This window comes from Xyrauchen texanus, chromosome 34, assembly GCF_025860055.1.
Source record: "Xyrauchen texanus isolate HMW12.3.18 chromosome 34, RBS_HiC_50CHRs, whole genome shotgun sequence".
Taxonomy (NCBI): Eukaryota; Metazoa; Chordata; class Actinopteri; order Cypriniformes; family Catostomidae; genus Xyrauchen; species Xyrauchen texanus.
The window spans coordinates 4,376,246-4,401,490 of record NC_068309.1 but is presented as its reverse complement, the minus strand read 5'-3'; the positions used below and the strand labels follow the sequence as shown (position 1 = coordinate 4,401,490).

The 25,245-nt window shown below is 42.3% G+C and overlaps 2 protein-coding genes across 3 annotated transcripts; both read left to right on the top strand.

Moving 5' to 3' along the window:
• The first annotated feature begins 1,325 nt into the window (after positions 1 to 1,325).
• Positions 1,326 to 5,288, top strand: st6galnac4 (ST6 (alpha-N-acetyl-neuraminyl-2,3-beta-galactosyl-1,3)-N-acetylgalactosaminide alpha-2,6-sialyltransferase 4). 2 transcript variants are annotated; one of them, XM_052104251.1, is made up of 6 exons: positions 1,326 to 1,354; positions 1,739 to 1,810; positions 1,938 to 2,078; positions 2,303 to 2,712; positions 2,837 to 2,944; positions 3,190 to 5,288. In XM_052104251.1, exons 2-6 carry the CDS (start codon positions 1,799 to 1,801, stop codon positions 3,386 to 3,388), a joined length of 870 nt encoding a protein of 289 aa, XP_051960211.1. In that variant the 5' UTR covers positions 1,326 to 1,354; positions 1,739 to 1,798; the 3' UTR covers positions 3,389 to 5,288. The 2 variants fall into 2 exon arrangements, with proteins under 2 accessions (XP_051960211.1, XP_051960210.1); XM_052104250.1 differs by lacking the exons at positions 1,326 to 1,354; positions 1,739 to 1,810 and having other exon boundaries at positions 1,920 to 2,078.
• A 3,559-nt stretch (positions 5,289 to 8,847) lies between these two features.
• On the top strand, positions 8,848 to 24,227 carry st6galnac6 (ST6 (alpha-N-acetyl-neuraminyl-2,3-beta-galactosyl-1,3)-N-acetylgalactosaminide alpha-2,6-sialyltransferase 6). The gene is made up of 6 exons (XM_052104452.1): positions 8,848 to 8,923; positions 19,355 to 19,416; positions 19,621 to 19,818; positions 21,147 to 21,556; positions 21,840 to 21,947; positions 22,486 to 24,227. Exons 2-6 carry the CDS (start codon positions 19,393 to 19,395, stop codon positions 22,670 to 22,672), a joined length of 927 nt encoding a protein of 308 aa, XP_051960412.1. The 5' UTR covers positions 8,848 to 8,923; positions 19,355 to 19,392; the 3' UTR covers positions 22,673 to 24,227.
• Positions 24,228 to 25,245: the final 1,018 nt, after the last annotated feature.

Genomic DNA, 25,245 nt, shown 5'->3' with positions numbered 1-25,245 from the left:
GTCCATATAATACTATACAATGCAATACATTCATAACTCAAACAACACAATTAAGGGTTTATTTTTATGTTTTTGTTTTTTTAATGACGTCTTTATTTTCTGCTTTTGTAAGTCGTCTTTTGACTGCCAAATTACTAAATCTAAATTAAAATGTAAACGTCCTGAAAAAGAGGAAATTTATGTCTGATTGCATAATAAAACTGTTGATATTTATTTTTATTTTTCAAATTTGTAATCTTTTACTCTAAACTATTTATTTTCCTTACTTTCCAAAAAAAGAGTGAAAGTAGGTAACGAGGGATTTATTGTATTTTTTTATGTTTTGTTATGTTATGTTATATGTTATTTTATTTACTTATTTTATTGTTTGTTTTATTTTTTATTTAATTGTATTATTTTATTTTCATATTTATTTTTTCATTTATTTATTTATTTATCTATGTATTCATTTATTGCTTGTTTGTCTGTTTGTTTGTTTTTTAAATTTATTTTATGTTATTTTATTTATTTATTTATTATTCTTATTTATTGTTTGTTTTATTTTTAATTTAATTAACTTAATTTTTTTATTTATTTTAATTATTTATTTATTTATGGTTTGTTTTATTTTTTATTTAATTTAATTTTATTATTTTATTTCGTTTTTATTTTTATATTTATTTTGTATGTATTTTTTTATTTATTTTACGTTATTTTATTTATTTATTTATTATTCTTATTTATTGTTTGTTTGTTTTATTTTTGATTTTATTTTTTTTGTTGTTCATCACAGTTCTCTTCATTTTATTAAATTTTTATATTTATTCTTATTTATTTATTGTTTTTGTTTGTTTGTTTTATTTTTGATTTACGGAAGAGGATTAGGGCCAAGCAATAATAAAAAAATAAAACCATCTCGAGATTAAAGTCATTATAATGCGAGATTAAACTCGTTAAATTTCGAGAAAAAATTCATTATAATGCGAGATTAAATTTAACGAGTTTTTTCTCGAAACACAACGACTTTATTCTCTATATTTAATGAGTTTATTCTCAAGATTGTATTTCGACTTTTTTCTCGAAATTTAACGAGTTTAACCTCGCATTATAATGACTTTATTCTCGATATTTAATGAGTTTATTCTCAAGATTGTATTTCGACTTTTTTTCTCGAAATTTAACGAGTTTAATCTCGCATTAAAATGACTTTAATCTCGAGATGGCTTTATTTTTTTTATTATTGCTTGGCCCTAATCCTCTTCCGTACGTATTGATTTAATTAAAAAAAAAAATTTCATCCAACCACTCTGCCGGAACCAAAGTCCAAACCGTGTTTCTGTGTCGGAACGTAAATATCAGCGTCCCGAGAGAAAATGTGAGAAGGCCAATTTTACAGCTAATTATATCGTATAAATTATATTGTAGTATTACCTATTGTTTAACTTGTTTGCATATAATATTATATAACTACAGATACTGTAAATCCAGCACGTAAAACCATTATATAAAGGGCTGTGGTTATGTCACGATTTGTTCTTTGTCGTTACGCTGGAAGTGCATTAGGGTGTCAGTTGGCTTATTACTGCAGTCAAAGTTGTATTGCAATAATCTTTTACAATCAGCAGATATCAATAAAAGGTTATTGATGGTTATATAAAGTTATTACTTTAGTGACAACATCTTCAGAATGTATTTGCGCACTGTTATTGACTGATAGCTGAATTAGAGGACTTAACATGAGTGATTGTTATTTCCTCAGGACAATGAATGGATCCTCCCCAGCAGAACACCTGGGTTGGATATTCAGCCTCAACAAGACATGATGTCCCTGGTATTGTGCTTTATGTCCCATGTAATGATATGCGTGGGGGTTTGGCTTGAGAATTTGTCACAAAATCATTCATTATTGATTCTGAATGAATCTATCTTTCTCTCTTTCCATGTCAATCATCCCTAAGAGGTTACACGGGGTCTGCCTCCTCCTCCTCTCTCTCTGTCTGTTACTGTGGTACAATCATGTGACAAGGTCTTGGGTGTCCATGAAAATGGGTCTTCGTGGTTACGTGAGGGTTCTTCCAAACAGTCGTTCAAGTTCATATGCAAGTTACACTCTTTGACTCTGTGTACAATTCAGTTTGAAGGGCCAAAATTATGTGGACACCCTCTTTCTAATTAACAGATTTGGCTATTTCAGTTACACCCTACCAACAGGTGGGAATGCCATTTGAAATTACTGCTCAACAGGTGTCCACATTTGTTTGTCCATGTAGTGTATATTCAGTTTCTAGATTCTGTATTCTTACACTCTGTATCCTCCCCGTAGTTTCTGGACTTCCACTGTGGCCGCTGTGCTGTTGTGTCCAGTTCCGGCCAGATGCTGGCCAGTGGGCAGGGCCAAGAGATTGGCAAACAGGAATGTGTGATCCGAATGAACGCGGCACCCACAGTGGGATATGAGGCTGATGTTGGGAACAGGACGAGTTTGCGTGTCGTCTCCCACACGAGTGTGCCACACCTGGTACGGCAGCAGGGATTTTTCTTTGGGCGAGAGGCGGACACCCGATACGTTGTGTGGGGTCCTGAGAAAAACATGAGGCAGGATGGAAAGGGGAAAGTTTTCAACGCTCTGGTGAAGCTGGCTAGGAAGTACCCACAAACACACATCTACACCGTCACCAGAGAGAAGATTCAGTACTGTGATGCTGTGTTTCAAAACGAGACGGGGAAGAACAGGTACACGACAAGACGTCTTTTATCTATTCTATACATTTTTTATGTTTTGTGCAGTCAAAAATATTTTATATTTAAATATCTGTGTACCATTATATTATAAAATTACAATATCTTTCTCTCTCAGGATGAAATCAGGGGCGTTCCTCAGTACAGGGTTTTTTACTATGATTTTAGCTCTGGAGATGTGTGACAGCATTCTTGTTTATGGGATGATTGACGGCTCGTACTGCAGGTGAATTAAATTGAGCTAATTTGAGCTGAATGAAAGTCAGTTTCAGTCTTGAGTTCTAATCTTTAAAGGACAGTTCACCCAAAACTAAAAATTCTGTCATCATTTATCCACCCTCATGTTGTTTAAAACAAAGACATACAGGTTTAGGAACAACATTTTGTGTGAACTATCACTTTAACTTTGTAGATTTGTAACTAATAATATAATCCCCTAATTTTGCAATCTCTATTATGTCTTGGTTGTAGTCATGCCAACCACTCCTTCGTGCCATACCACTACTATGAGCCGTCACGCCTGGATGAGTGCCGTATGTACCATGTTCATGAGCATGCAAAGAGGGGCGGCCATCGCTTCATCACAGAGAAAGTTATTTACAGCCGCTGGGCGTTGCAGGGGAAACTATGGTTTGTTTACCCATCCTGGTCACCACATCAAGATCAATAGTTAATACTTAACCAGGCTTTGTTGGGTTTGTTCAAAGTTATGTCAATCCTGAGCAGGTTTAAAAATGCAATTTTCCCCTAAAGTATATGTTTATGTTAAGGAAAAATATCTCTCCCTTCAACTGTGGGGCTTTTAGTGTTGAAATTCTGCCACCAGTTTGGCCTTTAACTTGTGCTGCTCTGCCCAGTGTTTCATTTGGTACTATTTTTACATATATAGAAATCTTAAAATGTATTCTGCATAATATTCATTATAGTGAGCCTTTTTAATTTCAGTAATGCTTTATCATATTTGTGAATATCAAATATTTAATTGTCAATCTGTTTTTGGATATTAATCTGAATTTAGAGCACTGCAAATGTGATGTTATTATAAAAAAAACACTGAACTGGCTGAACCAGTCTGTGTGAGAGAGTCTGAATCAGGAGTACGAGAAACACTGAATCCGTAGTGCGAGAGCGTCTGAATCCGGAGTGCGAGAGAGTCTGAATCTGGAGTGCGAGAGAGTCTGAATCCGGAGTTAGTGAGAGAGTCTGAATCCGGAGTGCGAGAAACACTGAATCCGGAGTGTGAGGGAGTCTGAATCAGGAGTACGAGAAACACTGAATCCGAAGTGCGAGAGAGTCTGAATCAGGAGTACGAAAACCTGTTTCGGATTCAGTGTTTCCGAAGTGTGAGAGAGTCTGAATCCGGAATGCAAGAAACACTGAATCCGAAGTGCTAGAGATTCTTAATCAGGAGTACGAGAAACACTGAATCCGGAGTGCGAGAGAGTCTGAGTCCGGAATGCGAGAAACACTGAATCCGAAGTGCTAGAGATTCTTAATCAGGATTACGAGAAACACTGAATCCGAAGTGCGAGAGTCTGAATCCGGAGTGCGAGAGAGTCTGAATCCGGAATGCGAGAAACACTGAATCAAAGTGCGAGAGAGTCTGAATCAGGAGTACGAGATATACTGAATCCGGAGTGAGAGAGAGTCTGAATCAGGAGTACGAGAAACACTGAATCTGGAGTGCGAGAGAGTCTGAATCAGGAGTACGAGATATACTGAATCTGGAGTGAGAGAGAGTCTGAATCAGGAGTACGAGAAACACTGAATCCGGAGTGAGAGAGAGATACTGAATCCGGAGTGCGAGAGAGTCTGAATCAGGAGTACGAGAAACACTGAATCCGGAGTGCGAGAGAGTCTGAATCAGGAGTACGAGAAACACTGAATCCGGAGTGAGAGAGAGTCTGAATCAGGAGTACGAGAAACACTGAATCCGAAGTGCGAGAGAGTCTGAATCAGGAGTACGAGAAACACTGAATCCGGAGTGAGAGAGAGTCTGAATCAGGAGTACGAGAAACACTGAATCCGGAGTGCGAGAGAGTCTGAATCCGGAATGCGAGAAACACTGAATCCGAAGTGCGAGAGAGTCTGAATCAGGAGTACGAGAAACACTGAATCCGGAGTGCGAGAGAGTCTGAATCAGGAGTACGAGAAACACTGAATCCGGAGTGAGAGAGAGTCTGAATCAGGAGTACGAGAAACACTGAATCCGGAGCGCAGAGAGTCTGAATCAGGAGTACGAGAAACACTGAATCCGGAGTGAGAGAGAGTCTGAATCAGGAGTACGAGAAACACTGAATCCGTAGTGAGAGAGAGTCTGAATCCAGAGTGACTGAGAGTCTGAATTCAGAGTGCGAAAGAGTCTGAATTCAGAGTGACTGAGAGTCTGAATTCAGAGTGCGAAAGAGTCTGAATTCAGAGTGACTGAGACTCTGAATCCAGAGTGACTGAGAGTCTGAATTCGCAGCGCGAGAGAGTCTGAATACAGAGTGACTGAGAGTCTGAATCCGCAGTGCGAGAGAGTCTGAATCCGGAGTGCGAGAGAGTCTGAATCCGGAGTGGGAGAGAGTCTGAATCCGCAGTGCGAGAGAGTCTGAACCGAGTGCAGAGAGTCTGAATCCGAGTGGGAGAGAGTCTGAACCCAGGAGTCGCGAGAGAGTCTGAACCGAGGAGGGAGAGTCTGAACTGAGGAGTAAGAGCCTGAACCGAGTGCAGAGAGTCTGAACTGAGTGCGAGAGATCTGAACTGGAGCGAGAGTCTGAATCAGGAGTACGAGAGAGAGTCTGAATCCGAGTGCGCAGAGAGTCTGAACTCAGAGGCGCAGAGAGTCTGAATCCGGAGTGGGAGAGAGTCTGAATCAGGAGTACGAGAAACACTGAATCCGAAGTGCGAGAGAGTCTGAATCAGGAGTACGAGAAACACTGAATCCGGAGTGAGAGAGAGTCTGAATCAGGAGTACGAGAAACACTGAATCCGTAGTGAGAGAGAGTCTGAATCCAGAGTGACTGAGAGTCTGAATTCAGAGTGCGAAAGAGTCTGAATTCAGAGTGACTGAGAGTCTGAATTCAGAGTGCGAAAGAGTCTGAATTCAGAGTGACTGAGAGTCTGAATCCAGAGTGACTGAGAGTCTGAATTCGCAGTGCGAGAGAGTCTGAATACAGAGTGACTGAGAGTCTGAATCCGCAGTGCGAGAGAGTCTGAATCCGGAGTGCGAGAGAGTCTGAATCCGGAGTGGGAGAGAGTCTGAATCCGCAGTGCGAGAGAGTCTGAATCCGGAGTGCGAGAGAGTCTGAATCCGGAGTGGGAGAGAGTCTGAACCAGGAGTGCGAGAGAGTCTGAATCCGGAGTGGGAGAGAGTCTGAATCCGGAGTGCGAGAGAGTCTGAATCCGGAGTGCGAGAGAGTCTGAATCAGGAGTGCGAGAGAGTCTAAATCCGGAGTGCGAGAGAGTCTGAATCCGTAGTGCGAGAGAGTCTGAATCCGGAGTGCGAGAGAGTCTGAATCCGGAGTGGGAGAGAGTCTGAATCCGGAGTGGGAGAGAGTCTGAATCCGGAGTGGGAGAGAGTCTGAATCAGGAGTGCGAGAGAGTCTGAATCCGCAGTGCGAGAGAGTCTGAATCCGGAGTGGGAGAGAGTCTGAATCAGGAGTGCGAGAGAGTCTGAATCCGCAGTGCGAGAGAGTCTGAATCCGGAGTTAGTGAGAGAGTCTGAATCTGGAATGTGTGAGTCCAAAAATTATCAAAAGAATTACAATTACTAGTATTTACAGATTGCTAATTATTCCTGATGGCAGTCAAATGACAGTAAAATACATTTACATTACATAATAACACTTAATGTCATTCTTATGTAAAACTTAAAGAATTTGTCTTCTGTCTGTTGTCTTTCTCTCTCGAAACCAAGAGATTTTCACTGTTAATTCATAGCGATGAATATATATATATATATGCAGAATCATAGCTGTATCAATGCATTTACACACTGATCTCCTTAAACATCAGACTCAATGGACTGCTTGTCTGAAACTCTGTTAACAGTTAGTTAACTAAGTACATAGGATATTCCACTAGGATATACTTTATATCACATTTAATTATAACACACTCAGATGTTGCAGATGTTGTACAATGTTATCAAATGTATTTTAAAAGATTGAGAATCAATCAAATTGATATAAAAAAAATATCCATCTAACATGCAACAGCTGTCATACATGATGTGCTTATAATCAGCACTGTGAGTTATTCGTATTTCCCTGCTGAATGATTGTTATAAACACTTGTTCTCATTAACTTCTGTATATCCAGAGATGAGCCGGCAATGCTTTTGAAACTATGTTTTATTCGCACTTTTAAAATTTTTGTTTGTTTTCAGTTTGTGTGGTAGATGACTTATGATTTTAATTATTATCAGCTGTTATTGTGGCTATATGTATGTTCATGTCTGTACATTATTTCCACTATTTTTGCCACAAAAATTGCATGTTGATTCTACTGAAGAATATTATTTTTATATTTAATAACAGATTTTCACTCGGTACTGAAATTTTGTTGTTTTTGTTTTCTGATCATGTTTGCAGATGCATTTTTTGTATTTAGTCCAAGATGTTACTGTTCATAAAATGCAAATTTTACTGTGGTACCTAAAATGTATTATTGTATATTAAGTATTTCATGCACGCGAGCACCAAAGATGGTCCGTGGTGCTTGTCCATCAGTGTTTATCTAGTACATATCCAATTTAACCCCAACAAATCTGACTGTACTGTTCATTAACAAATCATGTGACATTTTAAAATAATATCTTAACATTATTCAATTAAACATGTTTATTTTTACATTCTCATTTTAATGTTGTTCTGTTACATATCTAAAAAAGACCCCCAATAAATCTGACTGTACAGTTTGTTTAAAAGACTGTTATTCTGGAAAAGTGTTTTTTTTTCCTGTGTGTTCTAAATAGAATTCAAAGGAGATTCTAAATCACATCATGCAGTTCTTTTGTATGTAATTTAACTGCAGACGACTGTGGGTAATAGTGTGATCGTGATTTGACTTTATTTGATCTGTGATCACGCAGACTGCTGCTAAAGATTAGGCCTCTCTAGCTTGAAATCTGCTCTGTATCTGGCTATTTAAAGCGACAGTGTTATTAAACTGAGCTGTGTCATTATTTAATGTGTGAGTGGTTTGTATTGTTGGTCTTGTCTTTTTTAGGAATACACAACATCAATAACTATTAAAAATATTAAAACGTTTTTTATATTTAATTACTATAAAAACATTGAAGATATTATTGTCATATACATACAATTTAGGCTAAAATTATAAAATAAATAAATATATATATATATATATATATATATATATATATATATATAGTGGCCCTAAAAAGTACACTTAATATGTATTTGCACTGTGCAAAGTATCAAACCAATTGCCATTTATCTAAAAAGAGATATAGCACAAACTCACTTTTCAAGCACAACATTTGTCAAGCAAAACAAAATTGTTTGTTGGCTTTCAAATTATAAAGCAGATTTGTTGTTCAAATTTAAGATTAAAAGTAGGCTATTTTGGTACCTTATGAAGATAATAAATGTATACAAATAAAATAAGGTATACTAAAATAATTGTTTTTGTAAAACACTTGTAATTTAAATATATTTAATAAATCACTATACAATAGACTTATATATATATATATATATATATATATATATATATATATATATATATATATAGACCTATTTATTATATTTTATTATTTATTTACTATATTTATTAATATGTGAATATAAGGAAAATATTGTAGGATTAGTCAGGGGACAATAAACTATTAACTGATAGCACATTATTAAAGAAATTAATCAGTCTGTTATTCGTTTAGCATTCAAAACAAGGGTAGAATTATATTCTAATAAAATAAATAAATTAATTTAGTTTGTATATGTATTTTGATGACGGTGTGGCGCACCGCATTTATCGCGTCTCTCCCCGTCCACACTGCAAGTGAACGCGACGCGCTCTTGGTGTCTTCTTATTGGTTGATTGGATGCTGACGTCATGCAGCGTCTCTAGGGAACGTACTGGTTTTTTTGCGTCGCAAGCGCATGCGCACATCCAGCTCTGCCAGATTATTATGAGGCTGCGGAATGACTGATGATGATGCTGCTGCGCGGATCAAACAACAAAACCTGACGCATCGGTAAGAACTGCGATTAACAAACACCTTCTGCTTCATTCTAACGGGACATTTGTGATAAGTCTCTCTGATCCGTTTATTCTCGAGATCAGACGCTTTATCCTGCTGACCGAACCATCTTACAGCATCAACGGCTGTCACATACACCTTTATGATGTGTGTGTGTGTTAGCGTGTGTGTTACTTGTCATCAATGCATATGCATAATATATATATGTTTGATCTTGTTTTAAATACACTGTGGTTTGTGTATTGGTTATACAGTATTTCTCTTACAGGTGTGAAACAAAGCCTGCTGGTTGAAAGAGGCCCTTTAGGTGTGACTATCACGATTTAGCAATTTAACTAATTTAGGGAGAGAAATCAACTGGTTAACAAGACAAGGCATGTGTGACTAATAAACTAATAATGGGCAAACAAGGAGGGCACGAGTAAGACAGAGAGGCATTTGCACGATACAGAAACAAAACAAAGCCACATGCACTCACAAGACAACAAAACACCTGACTGGCATGAGCGCACATCGCCATGACTATAACGCCGGTTTCACACTGCACGCGTTAGCAGCGCGTATTCTTTTCGGCGCCCATGTTAACAGATTAGAGCATTTACACCGCACGCAGAGGCGGCGCGGCAGCGCGTAGCAGGAGCAGAGCAGGAGCAGCAGTGCCGCGATCGTTTCGGCGTCCTGTCTATTTTTGACGCGCGGCTTACGCTGAATTAAAGTGACAATGCATTGATCATGGCAAAAATACACAGCAGTTACCAAAAGCGCATTGATGATATCTATTGTGTTTTAAACAATCAAATGACCTTCATCAATTTAAAAAGATAACAAATGTCCAAAAACAAACTTGTTGCCCAAACTACAAAAACAAGTTTAAATAATTTATACTGCCAGTTTAGTTTAAGTTAGATTAATTTAAAGGGGTCATGACATGGTTTTTTTTTATTGTATTATTATGTTCCCTTAGGTGCAATTATAGTATTAATATATTTTTTTTAAGAAAAACTTTTAAAATCTAGTGATTTATGACCTTTTCCCACCCTGTTTCTCATCCTCTGATTCAAACAGTCTGTTTTGGGGGCGTTTTCCATTTAAGACTTCAGTGTTAACGCTCACTGTTATGATTGGCTAACGCCAGTGCCTATGTATCAATTATTGACGCCCCAGCCAGAACAATATGCAAGTAAACTAAGTAAAAACACTGTGATTATTCATAATGAATGAAATTGCGCTTTAAAAAGTAGTTTAAAGTTTAAAATAGATTACTTACAGTTTAGCGCCGTCGTTGTTCCCAGAATAGTCGCACGGACTTATCTTTGAGCAACAGTTTTCTGGCAAAGCCAGCATCATATTGAGATTTGTTCTCAAAACAGTCATCCTTAAAATGTACAGAACAAACGCTTAAGTTAACACTGCCGTGACTGGAACGTCCGCAAAAAATAAACTGCATCCATTTTTCCCTGACGCCTGGATCTTTCGGCAGCTTATTCAGAGGTTTTGTTTGACCACAGCCAGGAACAGCACATCTGTGTGGCATCGTAATTTTCCTGTGCACAAGTAGTCTCTGTCAGAGCTCGCTGTCCATCGACTGAACACTTGTGAGGCGACGGCGATACTGTAAATGAGCGTAGTTGTCTTGCGCTTAAAGCGTAGTTCTCTTTACGAGAGGTTCTCTCAGATATGTAAGCTAGCTTACGCTACGGAAAGATTCATCTTTTCTGAGATATTGAAGCCAAAAAATTATCCTTAATTTTTGTATCCATTGTCAACGCAGTGCGGCAGCTGCAGACCTTGAGCGGGCTAGCTAGCGAGCTCATAGGTTGCTCTGGCGCAACTGCTGCAGCCTATAGATCGAGCTTGGGCTAACTCACGATCCAATGAGAGGCGCCCGCGACCACTGCATCAAAGCCCGCCAAAAGGGCGTGACTAGAGTGCATATAAGCGTAGTTCGTGAGGCTGGAACCCTGATTTTCATCTCTTCAGCTGAAGCTCTCCCGATCGCTGACCTGGAAGCCGCGCCGCTTGAGGGGCATCTAGCAAGCGTGGATAGCGCTTAGAAGAAGCCGGCCGCCTCAGCCACCTTCAGCCATCCTGCGAAGCTACGCCATCCGACGACGTATCCTTTTATTAAGCAAGCTAGTTCTCAAGAACTATTCACAAAAGAGTACGAAGCGCTTTTTCAAGATGCCTCGCCCACTTGCGCTTCATGTCGCGCTCTTCTCAGCACAGGAGACCGCCACATCATCTGGCGCCTCTGCCTGGGACTGGGGCACGCAGAGCTCGCCTCACTGAGGGCGGATGCGATTTCTGCAGGAGTTACCGATGTCGACCCCGCGGGCTCGACCAAGCCGTCAAAGCAGAAACCGCCGCCGCTTTACCCTCAGCCACAAGAGGAAGAAGCGCCGCCACAAAGGCTGCCGGAAACTGTGGTTGAAGCGACTGCCTCGCCGAGCCTCTCCTCGAAAGCATCGCCACCCTCCCCGCTCGGACGCCAGAGTTGCCGAAGCGCCGCGACTGCTGCCATCTCGATGACGGCCGGAGGATAAGGGCTGCTGTTCCATCATGGCTTCGACAGCGCAGGAGTGGACAGGCTCCCAAGCCTCCTCCTCAGCCCAGGAATCCAGCAGGACCCGCCGAGTCGGCGGGAGTTAACACGCCTCACACAGGCCGCCGACCGCCTCGGCTCGAAAGTGGTCACCGCCCCTGAGCAGGCACCCAACAGACTCGACGGCTGCTTTCTCAAAGCCATCGCCGCTTACACCCGCGCCCGGCCGCCCCTTCCTGCCGGAATTACATACGGAGCTTGCAAAGTCGTGGAACGCCCGCTTTCAGCCAGGACCCGCTTCACACGCCTCCACCTCTCTCGGCCGGTGGACGGCGCCACTGAGAGAGGCTACTCCTCCATCCCCCGGTCGAGGACTCGGTAGCAGCACACCTTTGTCCGCCTCCGCGAGATGGCATGCTCCAAGCCTGTGCTCCCGCCTAAGGCCTGCAGAGCTGACTTCCGCCTATGTTGGCCGCTGCTTATTCCGCCACGCCAAGCCGCGATCTGCTCTGCACTCAATGGCCGCTTTACAGATCCTACAAGCAGACCTTCTTCGAGTGGGATGAGAAAGGCAGGCACCCAGAGGCTGTTACTGATCTACTGGCGCGACAGACCTCGCCCTTCAAGGCTACCAAAGCTGCAGCCCAAGCTCTAGGGAAGTGCATGGCCTCGCTGACTGTGACCGAGAGACACTTATGGCTAACACTAGCCGACATGGGAGAAGCAGAGCGCTCCACGCTCCTCAACGCACCGCCTCTCCAACCGGTCTCTTCGGCTCCGCGGTGAGTGGCATTGTTGACCGCTCTCAGAAGTCCAGAAAGCCACCCAAGCCATGAACCTCTTCCTGCCGCTGGCCGCTTAGCTCCTCTGCAGGCCGCCACGTGATCAGCCTCCTGCACGCAGCCTCTTCACAGCCTCAGTTCAACAATCTCAGACTTCTCAGCGCCGACAGGGCGTCGCCTCGATCAAGGCCAGACAGCCGCCAGAGACCGCCTCCGCTGGCCTCGATCTAAGGTAACGCTTGAAACCCGAAAGCAGCCGAGTCTTCCTAACTGTGTTGAACAAACGACGGCTCAGTCCCGCCGGCCGGACCACTGTCAAAGCTTTACCCCTGTCAGTCCCCTTCTCTCAGGCTACTACAGTGGTGAATTTAGCAGCCAACAAGCCGGTGACACTGCCCGCTTGCTCAGACTCAAACCGCTTTCACGGCGACCCAAATAAATCTTGTAAAGAGCAAACATGTCTTATGTGTAGAAAAAGTGCCCACAACCCAGTGTTCGCCTCTACACACAAGCATAACACATCCCGCGCTCCCTATCAGAGCACGCCTCATAAAGCTGTTACTTAACCGCCGAAGGCCAGAGTCAATGAAGGCGCTCACAAATGCGCAGCGCTACCATTCTCTGCCCGCTCTGTCACACCGACCAGCCCTATGTGTAGAAAATGTGCCCACAATCCAGTGTTCACTTCTGCACACAAGCACTGCATGTCTCGTGGTCCCCACCAGAGCACGCCACATAAAGCGGTTACGTAACCGCCGAGCGCTAGAGTCAATAAATGCGCCGCAAATGCGCAGCGCTACCATTCTCTGCCCGCTCTGTTACACGGCCAGCAACCATTCCTCTGTGTGTAAGTCCCGTGCTCATGACTATGCTTTAGCGATCACGTAACAGATGTGACTCTTTCCCCATTCATTCCAATCGGAAGTCACTCACAAAACAGCCTGTTCATGCTGTCTGCGCAGCAATCATGCATGAACACACTAAACGCGCCACACATTTTGTTCAGCCTGTGTGCGGCAATCAGAGCTGAATTGGCCATTCACCCTCTAGCGCTACGCTTCAAAGCCGGGAAGCTATTCCAGGGATATCCAAGTGGGTGTTAAGCACAATACAACAGGGCTATTTGCTACAGTTCGATCGCCGCCTCGCTTCAGAGCCGCTCGAAACCACTGTGAACACGGAAGCAGCGCGCATGCTTCGCTCAGAAATAGCAAGCCTTCTGTGCAAAAGGGCCATAGAAAAGTGCCACCCTCTCTGAGCTGAAGTCGGGCTTTACAGCCGCTATTTTCTTGTTCCCAAGAAAGACGGCGGCCTCAGACCCATATTAGATCTCAGGGTTTTGAACAAGGTGCTTGCAAAAAGACCGCTCAAAATGCTTACAATCAGGAAACTCCTCGCAAGATGTGCGCCAGGGGACTGGTTTATTTCTCTCGATCTGAAAGATGCATACTTTCAGATTCAGATAAATCCCCGCCACAGGCCATTCTTGAGATTCGCCGACGGCCAGGTTTATCAATACACCGCCCTCCGCTCGCCTGTCCTTAGCACCTCGCACTTTCACAGGCGCATGGATGCGGCGCCGCACTCCCCGCGGAGTCAGGGTTTGCGAATTCTGAACTATTTGGACGACTGGCTGATTATGGCTCAGTCACATATGGAGCTTCTGTCTCACAGAGCAGTTCTCCTCAGCCATCTGAACAGTTTGGGTCTTGCAGTCAATTGGACCAAGAGCTCACTACAGCCCAGTCAGACCATTTCCTTCCTGGGAATAGAACTAGACTCCGTGGCAATGACGGCTCGCTTATCTACACAGCCAAGACGCCTGTTCAGCTTACTCAGCCGCGATCTTTTCAGATGAACAGCCTCACGCTCTGAAGAAATTCCAGAGAGTGCTAGGTTACATGGCCTCAGCCGCAGCAGTACTTCAGCTGGGTTTACTGCACATGCTCGCTTCAGCATTGGCTAAACACCGCTGCCTCGCCGGGCTTGGGCCACAGGCCGCCAGCCCATCAAGGTGACTCAGACCTGCATATCAGCTCTGCAGCCCTGGACAGTGGCCGAATGGTATCAGCGGGAGTGACAATGGGAGCTGTATCTCGCCGAAAGTCATCTCGACAGACGCCGCCCAACACGGGTTGGGGCGCGGTCCGCGAGGGCTCTCCGGTTTCGCCTATGGTCAGTTCAGGAAAAGCTCCTTCACATAAATTGTCTGGAAATGATAGCGGTCGAGTACGCCGCGGCGCTTTCTCCCGTCATTCAGGGTCACCACGCCCTGGTCCGCTCGACAACAGATCTGTGGTATCCTACCTAAACCGCCAGGGCGGTGTCAGATCCAGGAACCTCTTCCATCTGACAAAACGCATACTGAGTTGGTCCCAGTGCCACCTGCGCCGCTGAGGGCGACGCACGCGCCAGGCCACCTGAACGACGGCCCGACAGACTGTCCAGAGACAATATTCCCCAGGGAATGGTCCCTGCACGCCAAACAGTCCAGACGCTATGGCACCTATTCGGCAGAGCAGAGATAGACCTCTTTAGCGCCCAAAGAGAACTCTCACTGCCCAGTATTTTTCTCGAAAGCGAGGACGCCGCTGGCCCAGGACTGGCCCAGACGCTCGCTACGCTCTTCCCTCCCGCCTCGCTATTGCCACAGGTAATGCAGAGGATCAGGGAAACGGCCACTCGGTGCTCCTCATAGCCCCGCTGGGGAGAATCAGACATGGTTCCCGAGCTTACGCAGCTGTCACTGACAGCCGCGGCCCATCCCAGTGAGAGCAGATCTCCTCTCAAGCTCAGGGCACAATCTGGCATCCCCACCCAGAGCGCTGGGCTGCATGCGCAGTGATCAACGACTACCCGCCGCCTGCCAGAAGGAGTAATAAACACCATCATACACGCTAGAGCCCCTTCCACGAGAAGACTCTATGCGCCAAAATGGTCTGTGTTCTCAAAATGGTGCACCGACAGAGACCTGGACCCACGGACATGTGGGGTGTCGCCGCTGCTCAGATTTCTACAAGAGCTGCTGGATGAGGGCAGATCCCCATCCACGCCAAAGTGAGTGGCGGCCGCTGCGGCGCTCGCTGAACCCCTGCACGGCCAGTCATGGGGTAAAACGAGCTGGTCATCCGCTTCCTCAGGGGAGCTAGAAGGATGAACCCCCGCTACTCCATCGGTTCCTATCTGGGATCTTTCTATAGTTCTCAAACTATGAAAGCCCCCTTTCGAACCACTTCAATCCGTGGATTTGAAATACCTTTCACTCAAAACCGCTTTTCTGACTGCCCTGTCATCAGTCAAACGTGGGAGACCTTCACGCGCTGTCTGTCAGCGCCATGCGGTCTTGAGTTTGGACCAAGTGACTCCAAGGTCATTTTAAAGCCTAGACACGGCTATGTTCCCAAGGTGATCGGTACTCCTTTCAGAGCACAGGTCATTTCCTATCGGCGCTGCCAGCACCGGATAGCTGAACGCGACGCCAATCTCCTTTGCCCGGTCAGAGCACTGAGATTGTATACTGCACGCCCGCTGCTTTCAGACGCCCGAAGCAGCTTTTCGCTTCGCTCGAGGGCGCACCAAAGGTCTCGCCGCCAAACAGACACTATCTAGATGGATAGTGGACGCTATTGCTGCTGCATACGCCACAAAGATCTGCCATGCCCGCTGGGCATTAGGGCTCACTCCACTAGAGGCATGGCATCCTCGTGGGCATGGTCCAGCGGAATTTCCATTCACGACATATGTGTGGCAGCGGGATGGACTTCCTCCACCTTTGTCAGATTTTACAATATGGAAGTGCCCGCTCTGCAGGCAAAACTACTAGCGGCTTATCACGCTACAGCTCCCCTGGTGAGCTGCACTGATGGGACACATTCCACACAGACCGCACCGCCTCTGTCGCTCCCGGCCCTACTATGTGCTTATGTATTACACAATCAATGACCCGCGATTCTTGCCGCCAAATATTATTTCCCCACTCATAAGGGCTCCCCGGTCCCCCTTAATTCCCTGGGGCTTATACAGTGGATGCTTGAGCACGACGGCGCTGACAATGGGTTCCCGTGAAGCGCAGTTAGCTTACGCAATACGAGAGAACCTCTCAGAAGAGAACGTATCGGTTACCTAACGTAACCTCGGCTCTCTCTAGATGAGGGAACGAGTATTGCGTAGTCGCCGCGTTCGCGCCTACCAGCTTAACTTTTCGCTTCAGTCAATGAAAACCAGGGTTCCAGCCTACTGAACTACGCTTATATGCACTCTAGTCACGCCCTTTTGGCGGGCTTTGATGCAGTGAGCGCCGGACGCTTCTCATTGGATGCGAGTTCGCCCAAGCTCGTCTATAGGTTGCAGCAGTTGCCGCGAGAGCAACCTATGAGCTCGCTAGCTAGCCCGCCAAGGTCTGCAGCCGTCGCGACTGGCGCTGATAATGGATACAAAAATTAAGGATAATTTTTGGCTTCAATATCTCAGAAAAGATGAATCTTTCCCGTGAGCGTAAGCTAGCTTACGCAATACTCGTTCCCTCATCTAGAGAGAACCGAGGTTACGTTAGGTAACCGATACGTTATCTTGTGCTGGAGGCGGTCATATGCAAACGCTGTTACGTCACTTCTAACCGTGAATCCAGAACGAGCTGTATTTTGAGCTTGATTAAATAAATGATTCGTTTAGAATGGGGAGGACGTCTTAAAATATTAAACTTGCAGGACGTTTTAATGATACAAAGACCTCTTATATACCAAAAGATCAAGGCAAATTTGGTTTCTCATGTCATGACCCCTTTAATGTATAAATGTATATACACATAACTAAATATATATATATATATATATATATATATATATATATATATATATATATATATATATATATTGTCATAAGGATGTCATGCTGATATCATGCTGACAATCATAAACAAAAGCACGTGGTGTCACAGCCGGCATGGTCGAGTGCACCTGAAAATATAATAATGGACGACACTCGTCTCATTGTGGAGGTTGAGAAACGTTCAGTTATTTATGATCCACGAAATATGCTTTATAAAGACTCACAGGCAAAGGAAAAGGCATGGGATGAAGTTGCAGTAGCTCTTGGTGCCTATGGTAAGTAATTTAAAAGTGTTTTTGACAACCTTTCCCTGGCCCAAACAACTTAACTCAATATAGAAAGTGAAATAGAATAGACATGTTATTATAGCACACATTCAGTATGCATGATTTTGTTGAATTTTCGAGAAACTGTGCTGTTTGTTATTACACACATTTATGAATTATCTTTAAGATGTTCATGATGGGTAATGTTTGTAAATTAGATGTGTATCAGACATTTCAACAATCTAAATAAAATATCTTTCTCCAAGAAACAACAAATGTAAGCATTTATTTACATTTTGCACACAGTAAGCACACATAAATAAGAGAAGCAGATGTAACTGCAAGTCGCTGCTTGGGTTCAATGGACTGCCTGTAGTTTGTTGTTTGCCTTGTTAGTTGGCCTCCAATCAGGGAAAGAATGTGATCCACTTGCTCGGCATTCATCCTGAAGAAGTTTAGGTGTCGGTCACGGTCAAGACGGAGTTCGGCGACAAGATGGTAATATGCACCATATTCTCTCCTTCGTCGGTTCATGGAGTGAACCCAAAATCTGCGTCTTTTCCGTAGTCTTCGTGATAGCAAATACAGCGCAATGGCCTTCCTTCTATCAACAACTCGCACTACACGGTCAACAAAAACAAAGATGAACCAAAAGTTATATAATATTATATTAATATTATTATAATATAAATATATTTGAAAACGAAATAAAGCAATGCCAACTTACCCATTATAGAGTAGCCTACTTTGTCTGTATACACACCGCGCGCGTCAAACGCTGCCAGTATGAAAGCAAAACGCGCGTGTCCTGCTTCCGCTCACCGTACGCACTGCTCCTGCGCTGCTTACGCGCTGCTAACGCGTGCAGTGTGAAACCGGCGTAAGGCAATATACACTCATGCCAACCGCCTAAGGTGCAACCACGCATTCTCGCACATTCTCACTCTAAACGAAACCTGAGCATACATCACGAGGCAAACGCAACGTGATGCACGCAACAGGTGACAAAACAAAACAGGACACCTGTGCGAGAGTTCGGCCACACACAAACCCGAAATCTCAGACCGAAGTGACCGAACCTCAGCACAACGTGAAGACTGCTCTCGACCCAGGCGCGCAGCGCAGTCGCGAGAGACAGACACAGAACATGGAGCATGAGCATCAGGCTATATATATATATATATGTTATATATTTATTATTTGCAAAAATATAATTCCTATATTCACTTTTGATTGTTGTGACAGTATGTTGCTCAGTACAAAATTTTGCCATCTTTATTCATTATTATTATTATTATTATTTAAAAAATGGTTAATCAATATAGAGGAATTTCATGAAAACATGTCCAGGTCACAGTTCACCTGAAAATTAAAATAATTTTTTTTCCCCTTTTGTAATCCCAATAATTCAACAAATAGCCCACTACAAATAAAATATGTAGTTATTTTATTAAATTTTCTGCATTACAATTACAGTAAGAGAATTTGGAGTGAAAACGTGCTTAATTGTCATGAAAATAATATATATATATATATATATATATATATATATATATATATATATATATATATATATATTGATTTTGGGATCAAATTTATCCAAGACATGTTCTTGACAGGTTTTTTGTGATGAAACCCATCTTTTGACATATTGTGTAATAACAGATGTCAAGTATCATCATTTCGAGGTAGTGTAGTGGTCATGCATTACTGGTTAATCAAACTAAAATATCACATTGATGTGTATCTGCTGTGACGAGCTGTCTGTATTTGCAGCCTGTTATATGACTTCAAAAGAGCTGTATCTCATGTCATGTAGTTTTTCTTAAGGGCAATGGTTTATTTATTTAGTATAATTAGTATTATTATTAGTATTATTATTATTTTGTAGTATTGGATTGATTTAGAATATTATTTACATACAGGCTAGCTAAAGAAAGGTTATATTATAATCCTATATTATAATAAATATAGAGCATGGCAAACTGATCCCACTTTCTCTTTCCAGTTCTGAAAAGTGAAACCTGATAGAAGGATATCTGAAGAATGAGACTACAGTTTGTAGATAAAGTGAGTAAAAAACAGTTTATTAGTAAATGTGTAAAATATCTTCCACTTTTCAGTGCACATTGATAGCTCAAACTTTCTATAACATTTCTATAAACATGTGATGTGCATTATATACTGTACTTGCATAATCCTTTAATGGGATAGTTCACTTAAAAAAGGACAATTCTGTTATCATCAGTGCTCTCTGTTTCTCTGTTTGATTAGCAATGGCAGCAGGGCCAGCGGATGGTAATCTATGGGGCGGTCTTCCTCATAATGACCCTCCTCATCCTCTACAGCTCCAACAGCTCAAACGAACTTTACAGCCCCTTTAGAGAGAATGACTTCCACCACGCCATCAAACAAACAAACCTCAAGAAGTGGGCTGGGAAAGAGGGATACTTACCTGTTTACGGCAACAAGGTGATGTTTTGAAAATAACAATTAATAGACGGACGGACGGACAGATGGATGATAGATAGATAGATAGATAGATAGATAGATAGATAGATAGATAGATAGATAGATAGATAGATAGATAGCAAGACAGACAGACAGACAGACAGATGATAGATAGATAGATAGATAGATAGATAGATAGATAGCAAGACAGACAGACAGACAGACAGATAGATAGATAGATAGATAGATAGATAGATAGATAGATAGATAGATAGATAGATAGATAGATAGATAGATAGATAGATAGATAGATAGATAGATAGCAAGACAGACAGACAGACAGATAGATAGATAGATAGATAGATAGATAGATAGATAGATAGATAGTAAATAGATAGACAGACAGATAGATAGGCAGACAGGCAGATAGACAGATACATAGATGAAAAGATAGATAGGCAGACAGACATACAGATAGATAGACAGACAGAACGATAGACAGACAGACAGATAGATAGATAGATAGATTAGATAAATAGTAAATAGATAGATAGATAGATAGATAGATAGATAGACAGACAGATAGATAGACAGACAGATAGATAGATTAGATAAATAGTAAATAGATAGACAGACAGAACGATAGACAGATACATAGATGAAAAGACAGACAGATAGACAGACAGATAGATAGATAGATAGATAGATTAGATAAATAGTAAATAGATAGACAGACAGATAGATAGATAGACAGACAGATAGATAGATTAGATAAATAGTAAATAGATAGACAGACAGATAGATAGATAGACAGACAGATAGATAGATTAGATAAATAGTAAATAGATAGACAGACAGATAGATAGATAGACAGACAGAATGATAGACAGATACATAGAAGAAAAGATAGACAGATAGATAGATAGATTAGATAAATAGTAAATAGATAGACAGACAGATAGATAGACAGACAGACAGAATGATAGACAGATACATAGAAGAAAAGATAGATAGATAGATAAGTTGTAAATAGACAGATAGATAGACAGACAGACAGACAGATAGATAGATAGATAGATAGATAGACAGACAGACAGACAGATAGATAGGCAGACAGACATACAGATAGATAGACAGACAGACAGACAGACAGACAGATAGATAGATTAGATAAATGGTAAATAGATAGACAGACAGATAGGTAGGTAGACAGACAGACAGATAGATAGACAGACAGAACGATAGACAGACACATAGATGAAAAGATAGACAGACAGAGAGATAGATAGACAGACAGACAGACAGACAGACAGACACAAGTTGATCAGTTGTATGTATTGTTGTTGTAGAGTATGACCCTACACTGTCATCGGTGTGCTTTGGTGACGAGCTCCAGTCACATGTTGGGGACTCATGCAGGAGAGGAGATCGATCGTACTGAGTGTGTCATCCGAATGAACGATGCTCCAACATCTGGATACGAATCAGACGTGGGGAACCGGACCAGTGTGCGCATCGTGGCTCATTCCAGTGTGTTCCGGGTCATTCGGAAACCTGCAGAGTTCCTCAATCGCTCAGAGAGCCCTGCCATCATATTCTGGGGCCCGTCGTCAAAGATCGGACGAGATGCGAAGGGAACACTGTACCGGCTCATCCATCGAGTCAGTATGACCTTCAGTAACCTCGCGTTTTTCGTCATCTCTCCCAGCAAAATGCTGAAGTTTGACACACTCTTTCAGAAAGAGACCGGCCAGGACAGGTATTCATGATAATGATAGTGTTTCATTTTATTTGATACATTGTTACAATTACGCCTTGGTAAGCTCCACCTCCTTGGTTACTGTTGCTCGCTCAGGCAAGCTTCATAGAACGGGGGGCTTATAAAGGGTTATAAGTTGATTATAACTGGGTTATAAGTTGATTCTGAATGCATAATTCTGTGGTTACATTTATTCTTGTCTATCTTGGAATCAATAAAAAATGTTAATGACAAAAAATAAATAAAAAACTTTTGTTCTAACTGTCTGTGTCCTGTTGAACAGAAAAAAGTCGCAGTCCTGGTTAAGCACAGGCTGGTTCACCATGGTGATCGCCATAGAGATGTGTGACAACATAAAGGTTTATGGAATGGTGCCGCCCAATCACTGCGGGTAAGAGAAACTGGTCTTCTAAAAATGTTTGGAACGGGCTGCAGTCATATTGATCTTGTTGTTGTAATTCTATAGACACAGAAGCTACCTCAAAATACAACACATATACTACATATATACAGTACATACAGTACCGAACTGGTAAGCAGAAGGTTGCTGGTTCGATCCCCACAGCCACCACCATTGTGTCCTTGAGCAAGACACTTAACTCCAGGTTGCTCCGGGGGGATTGTCCCTGTAATAAGTGCACTGTAAGTCGCTTTGGATAAAAGCGTCTGCCAAATGCATGAATGTAAATGTGTATTGCGCTCTGAGTCTCCAGTTGAAGCGTCTGACTGCTTCAATTTTAATTTAAGTTGAAATGATTTCATTGGCTTACATATAGAGCTTGCACAGTAATAAGAGAAGTAGGAAAGATTGTTTGATTGACCAATCAATATAGAGTATTTCAGAGAGCCGTTTCATATATATATATATATATGGATAAGATATTTCAAGTGTGAAGGCCCTGATGTTGTCTGAATTGTCTTACATGTAGGAAACATCCACAGCCCAAACGGATCCCCTACCACTATTACAAACCCAGGGGTCCGGACGAGTGCGTAACGTACCTGCAGAACGAGAGAGGGCGCCGTGGATCACACCATCGCTTCATCACAGAAAAACAGGTGTTTGCTCGCTGGGCTAAAATGTACAACATCACTTACACCAACCCAACATGGTGAGCAGCACATCCAACATGGACACCAGTTTCACAAACCAAGTCTAATGAGAAAACAATCCAGTTTATGTTCTAGTTTCACATATCTAGCTGTTGGATCCAACATGTTGACCTCCCAATCCAAAATGGATGTTGTTTCACACGCATAGCCTGTTTTAAACTGTGTTGCTCGGAAACTGGTCCGGTTGTCTGGATGATAAGAGACTGAGACAAAATGAAGGCCATTCAGGGATCCTGGAATGGATTAATGGACCAGGACCATCTGTTTTCCTTTGGAATTCTTGAGAAAACAGGTGTGAAAAGATGATTTCACTCTATCAAAGTTTTGTCTTAAGCAGAGCATTTCCAAAAACATCTACATATAACTGCCACGAAGCTCTTTTATGCCTTCCCTTTCACTATTTTTCACTCGTAATCAGTCATTTCACAGAGAATGGAGGCCTTTTAGATCGACAAAGAGAGAGTTGCCAAACGGTAGATTCATTTACATCTTGTGGTGCAATCAACTCATTTGAATGTTAGTCAATGAGCTGGAGCAGACTTCAGAATAGAAGAATGGAAATTTGAAGAATTGTACAATATTTCGAGGATGTTATATTTTGTAAATAAGGACGACGTGAATTGTTGTTCAAAGAAGTATTTTTACATGTTTATATGGTGTTAAAATGCCTGTTATAAGAAAATAACACACATTTTTAAATGACTTCTTTTGTGTACATTTTGGGTAGCTATTAAATGGATATTTCCTAATATTTCAATATGACTTTTCTCAGACCTTTATGAATTCATTAAAGGAATATTCCAGGTTCAATACAAGTTAAGCTCAATCGATGGCATTTGAGGCATAATCGCCACAAAAATAATTGTCTAAAAAAAGAAGCAAAAATCTAGGTTACAGTGAGGCACTTATAATGAAAGTGAATGGGGGCCAATCCTTATATGTTAAAAACTCACTATTTCACAAGTATAGCCACAAGACATAAACAATATGTGTGATTATTTTAGTGCAATAAAATCACTATTAAGTGATTTTAAGTTATTTCCAATTTTAAAAGAAGACTTAGAAGCCTTTATTTTGGTCACACATTATACATACATTTTTATATACAGTGAAATGTATTTGTTTTCACATATCCCAGCTAAGCTGGCATCAGAGTGCAGGGTCAGCCATGATACGGTGCCCCTGGGGCAGATTGGGTCAAGGGCCTTGCTCAAGGGCCCAACAGTGGCATCTTGGCGGTGCTGGCACTTGAACCCCTGACCATCTGGTCAGTAACCCAGAGCCTTAACCTCTGAGCCACCACTGCCCCATTTTTTGCATATCCCAACTAAGCTGGAGTCAGCCATAATCACGGTACCCCTGGAGCAAACGGGGTCAAGGGCCTTGCTCAAGGGTCCAACAGTGGCATCATGGCAGTGTTGGGGCTTAAACCCCTGACCTTCTGGACAGTAACCCAGAGCCTTTACCACCAAGCTACCACTGCCCCTTAAAACTTTGTTGTCATGACGACGTAATAAGCTTCACATTTCTGTCATTAAACCCTCCAGAAATTGTCATTAACCCCCCCAAAGGATGAGTTGAAATACTTATTTTGTGGTAATCAACATTATGCCACAAATGCTTGTATTGAACCTGGAATATTTCTTTAATGAAGTCTGATAAAATCTCCACTAAAGTTCTAGAACATTCTAGAACTCCATATAATTGGAGCGGCTGTGGCTCAGGTGGTAGAGCGGGTTGGTCACTAATCACAGGGTTGGTGGTTCGATTCCCGGCCCACATGACTCCACATGCCGAAGTGTCCTTGGGCAAGACACTGAACCCCAAGTTGCTCCCAATGCCAGGCTAGCACCTTGCATGGCAGCTCTCCCGTCATTGGTGCATGAATGTGAGTGTGAGTGTGTGGTGAATGGGAAACAGTGTAAAGCTCTTTGGTAACTGCTAAGGTTAAAAAAGGCGCCATATAAGTACAGACCATAATTCAATTCAAGATCACAGTAAGTTGTCTGATAAACAGTTTCTAGGTTTATATCATCCACCACAATGCCTTTAGATTTATTGTGACCTTTTTACCAGGCAGATTTAATGTTGAGTTTTATAAATTGAATTATTTGGCCACAGCTGTTATTATACACACACACACACACACACACACACACACACACACACACACACTTAAATATCATGCTTTGACTTGGCTCTTTTTCAAAATGAGTGTTTTCAGATGACTATTGCAAATGCAGTGCTCTGATTGGTGGACGCTGTTTACAGCACCGTGCTTTCATTGGAGAACTCAAGCTGTCGTTGGTAACAGTCCGGATGGTGCTAGTCAAGGTGTTTTGCCTTTGATTTTAAGACCCATATCCAGTGTTTGTACTATTCGAAGAGCTGATTTGGGATCAGCAACAGTGTACAGATGAATACAACAGAATCACACGTGTTATCCACAGTTGTGATTTGATTCTGAATGCCGCTGGACTGTTTTCTGGTTACGGTCTCCAATGTTAAAACTACCGACACAAGCAATCCAGACGGAAAACGTCAACCATTTTAAGTGTTAGTTGGAGTAAGTGAGT

Bases quoted from the DNA above. Each gene is read 5' to 3' on its own strand.
- st6galnac4 (XM_052104250.1), top strand. From the start codon at position 1,920: ATGTCAATCATCCCTAAGAGGTTACACGGGGTCTGCCTCCTCCTCCTC. The intron at 2,079-2,302 runs GCAAGTTACACT...TCCTCCCCGTAG, and splicing joins ACAGTCGTTCAAGTTCATAT to TTTCTGGACTTCCACTGTGG. The intron at 2,945-3,189 runs GTGAATTAAATT...TCTTGGTTGTAG, and splicing joins ATTGACGGCTCGTACTGCAG to TCATGCCAACCACTCCTTCG.
- st6galnac6 (XM_052104452.1), top strand. From the start codon at position 19,393: ATGAGACTACAGTTTGTAGATAAA. The intron at 19,417-19,620 runs GTGAGTAAAAAA...CTGTTTGATTAG, and splicing joins GACTACAGTTTGTAGATAAA to CAATGGCAGCAGGGCCAGCG. The intron at 19,819-21,146 runs GTGATGTTTTGA...TTGTTGTTGTAG, and splicing joins TACCTGTTTACGGCAACAAG to AGTATGACCCTACACTGTCA.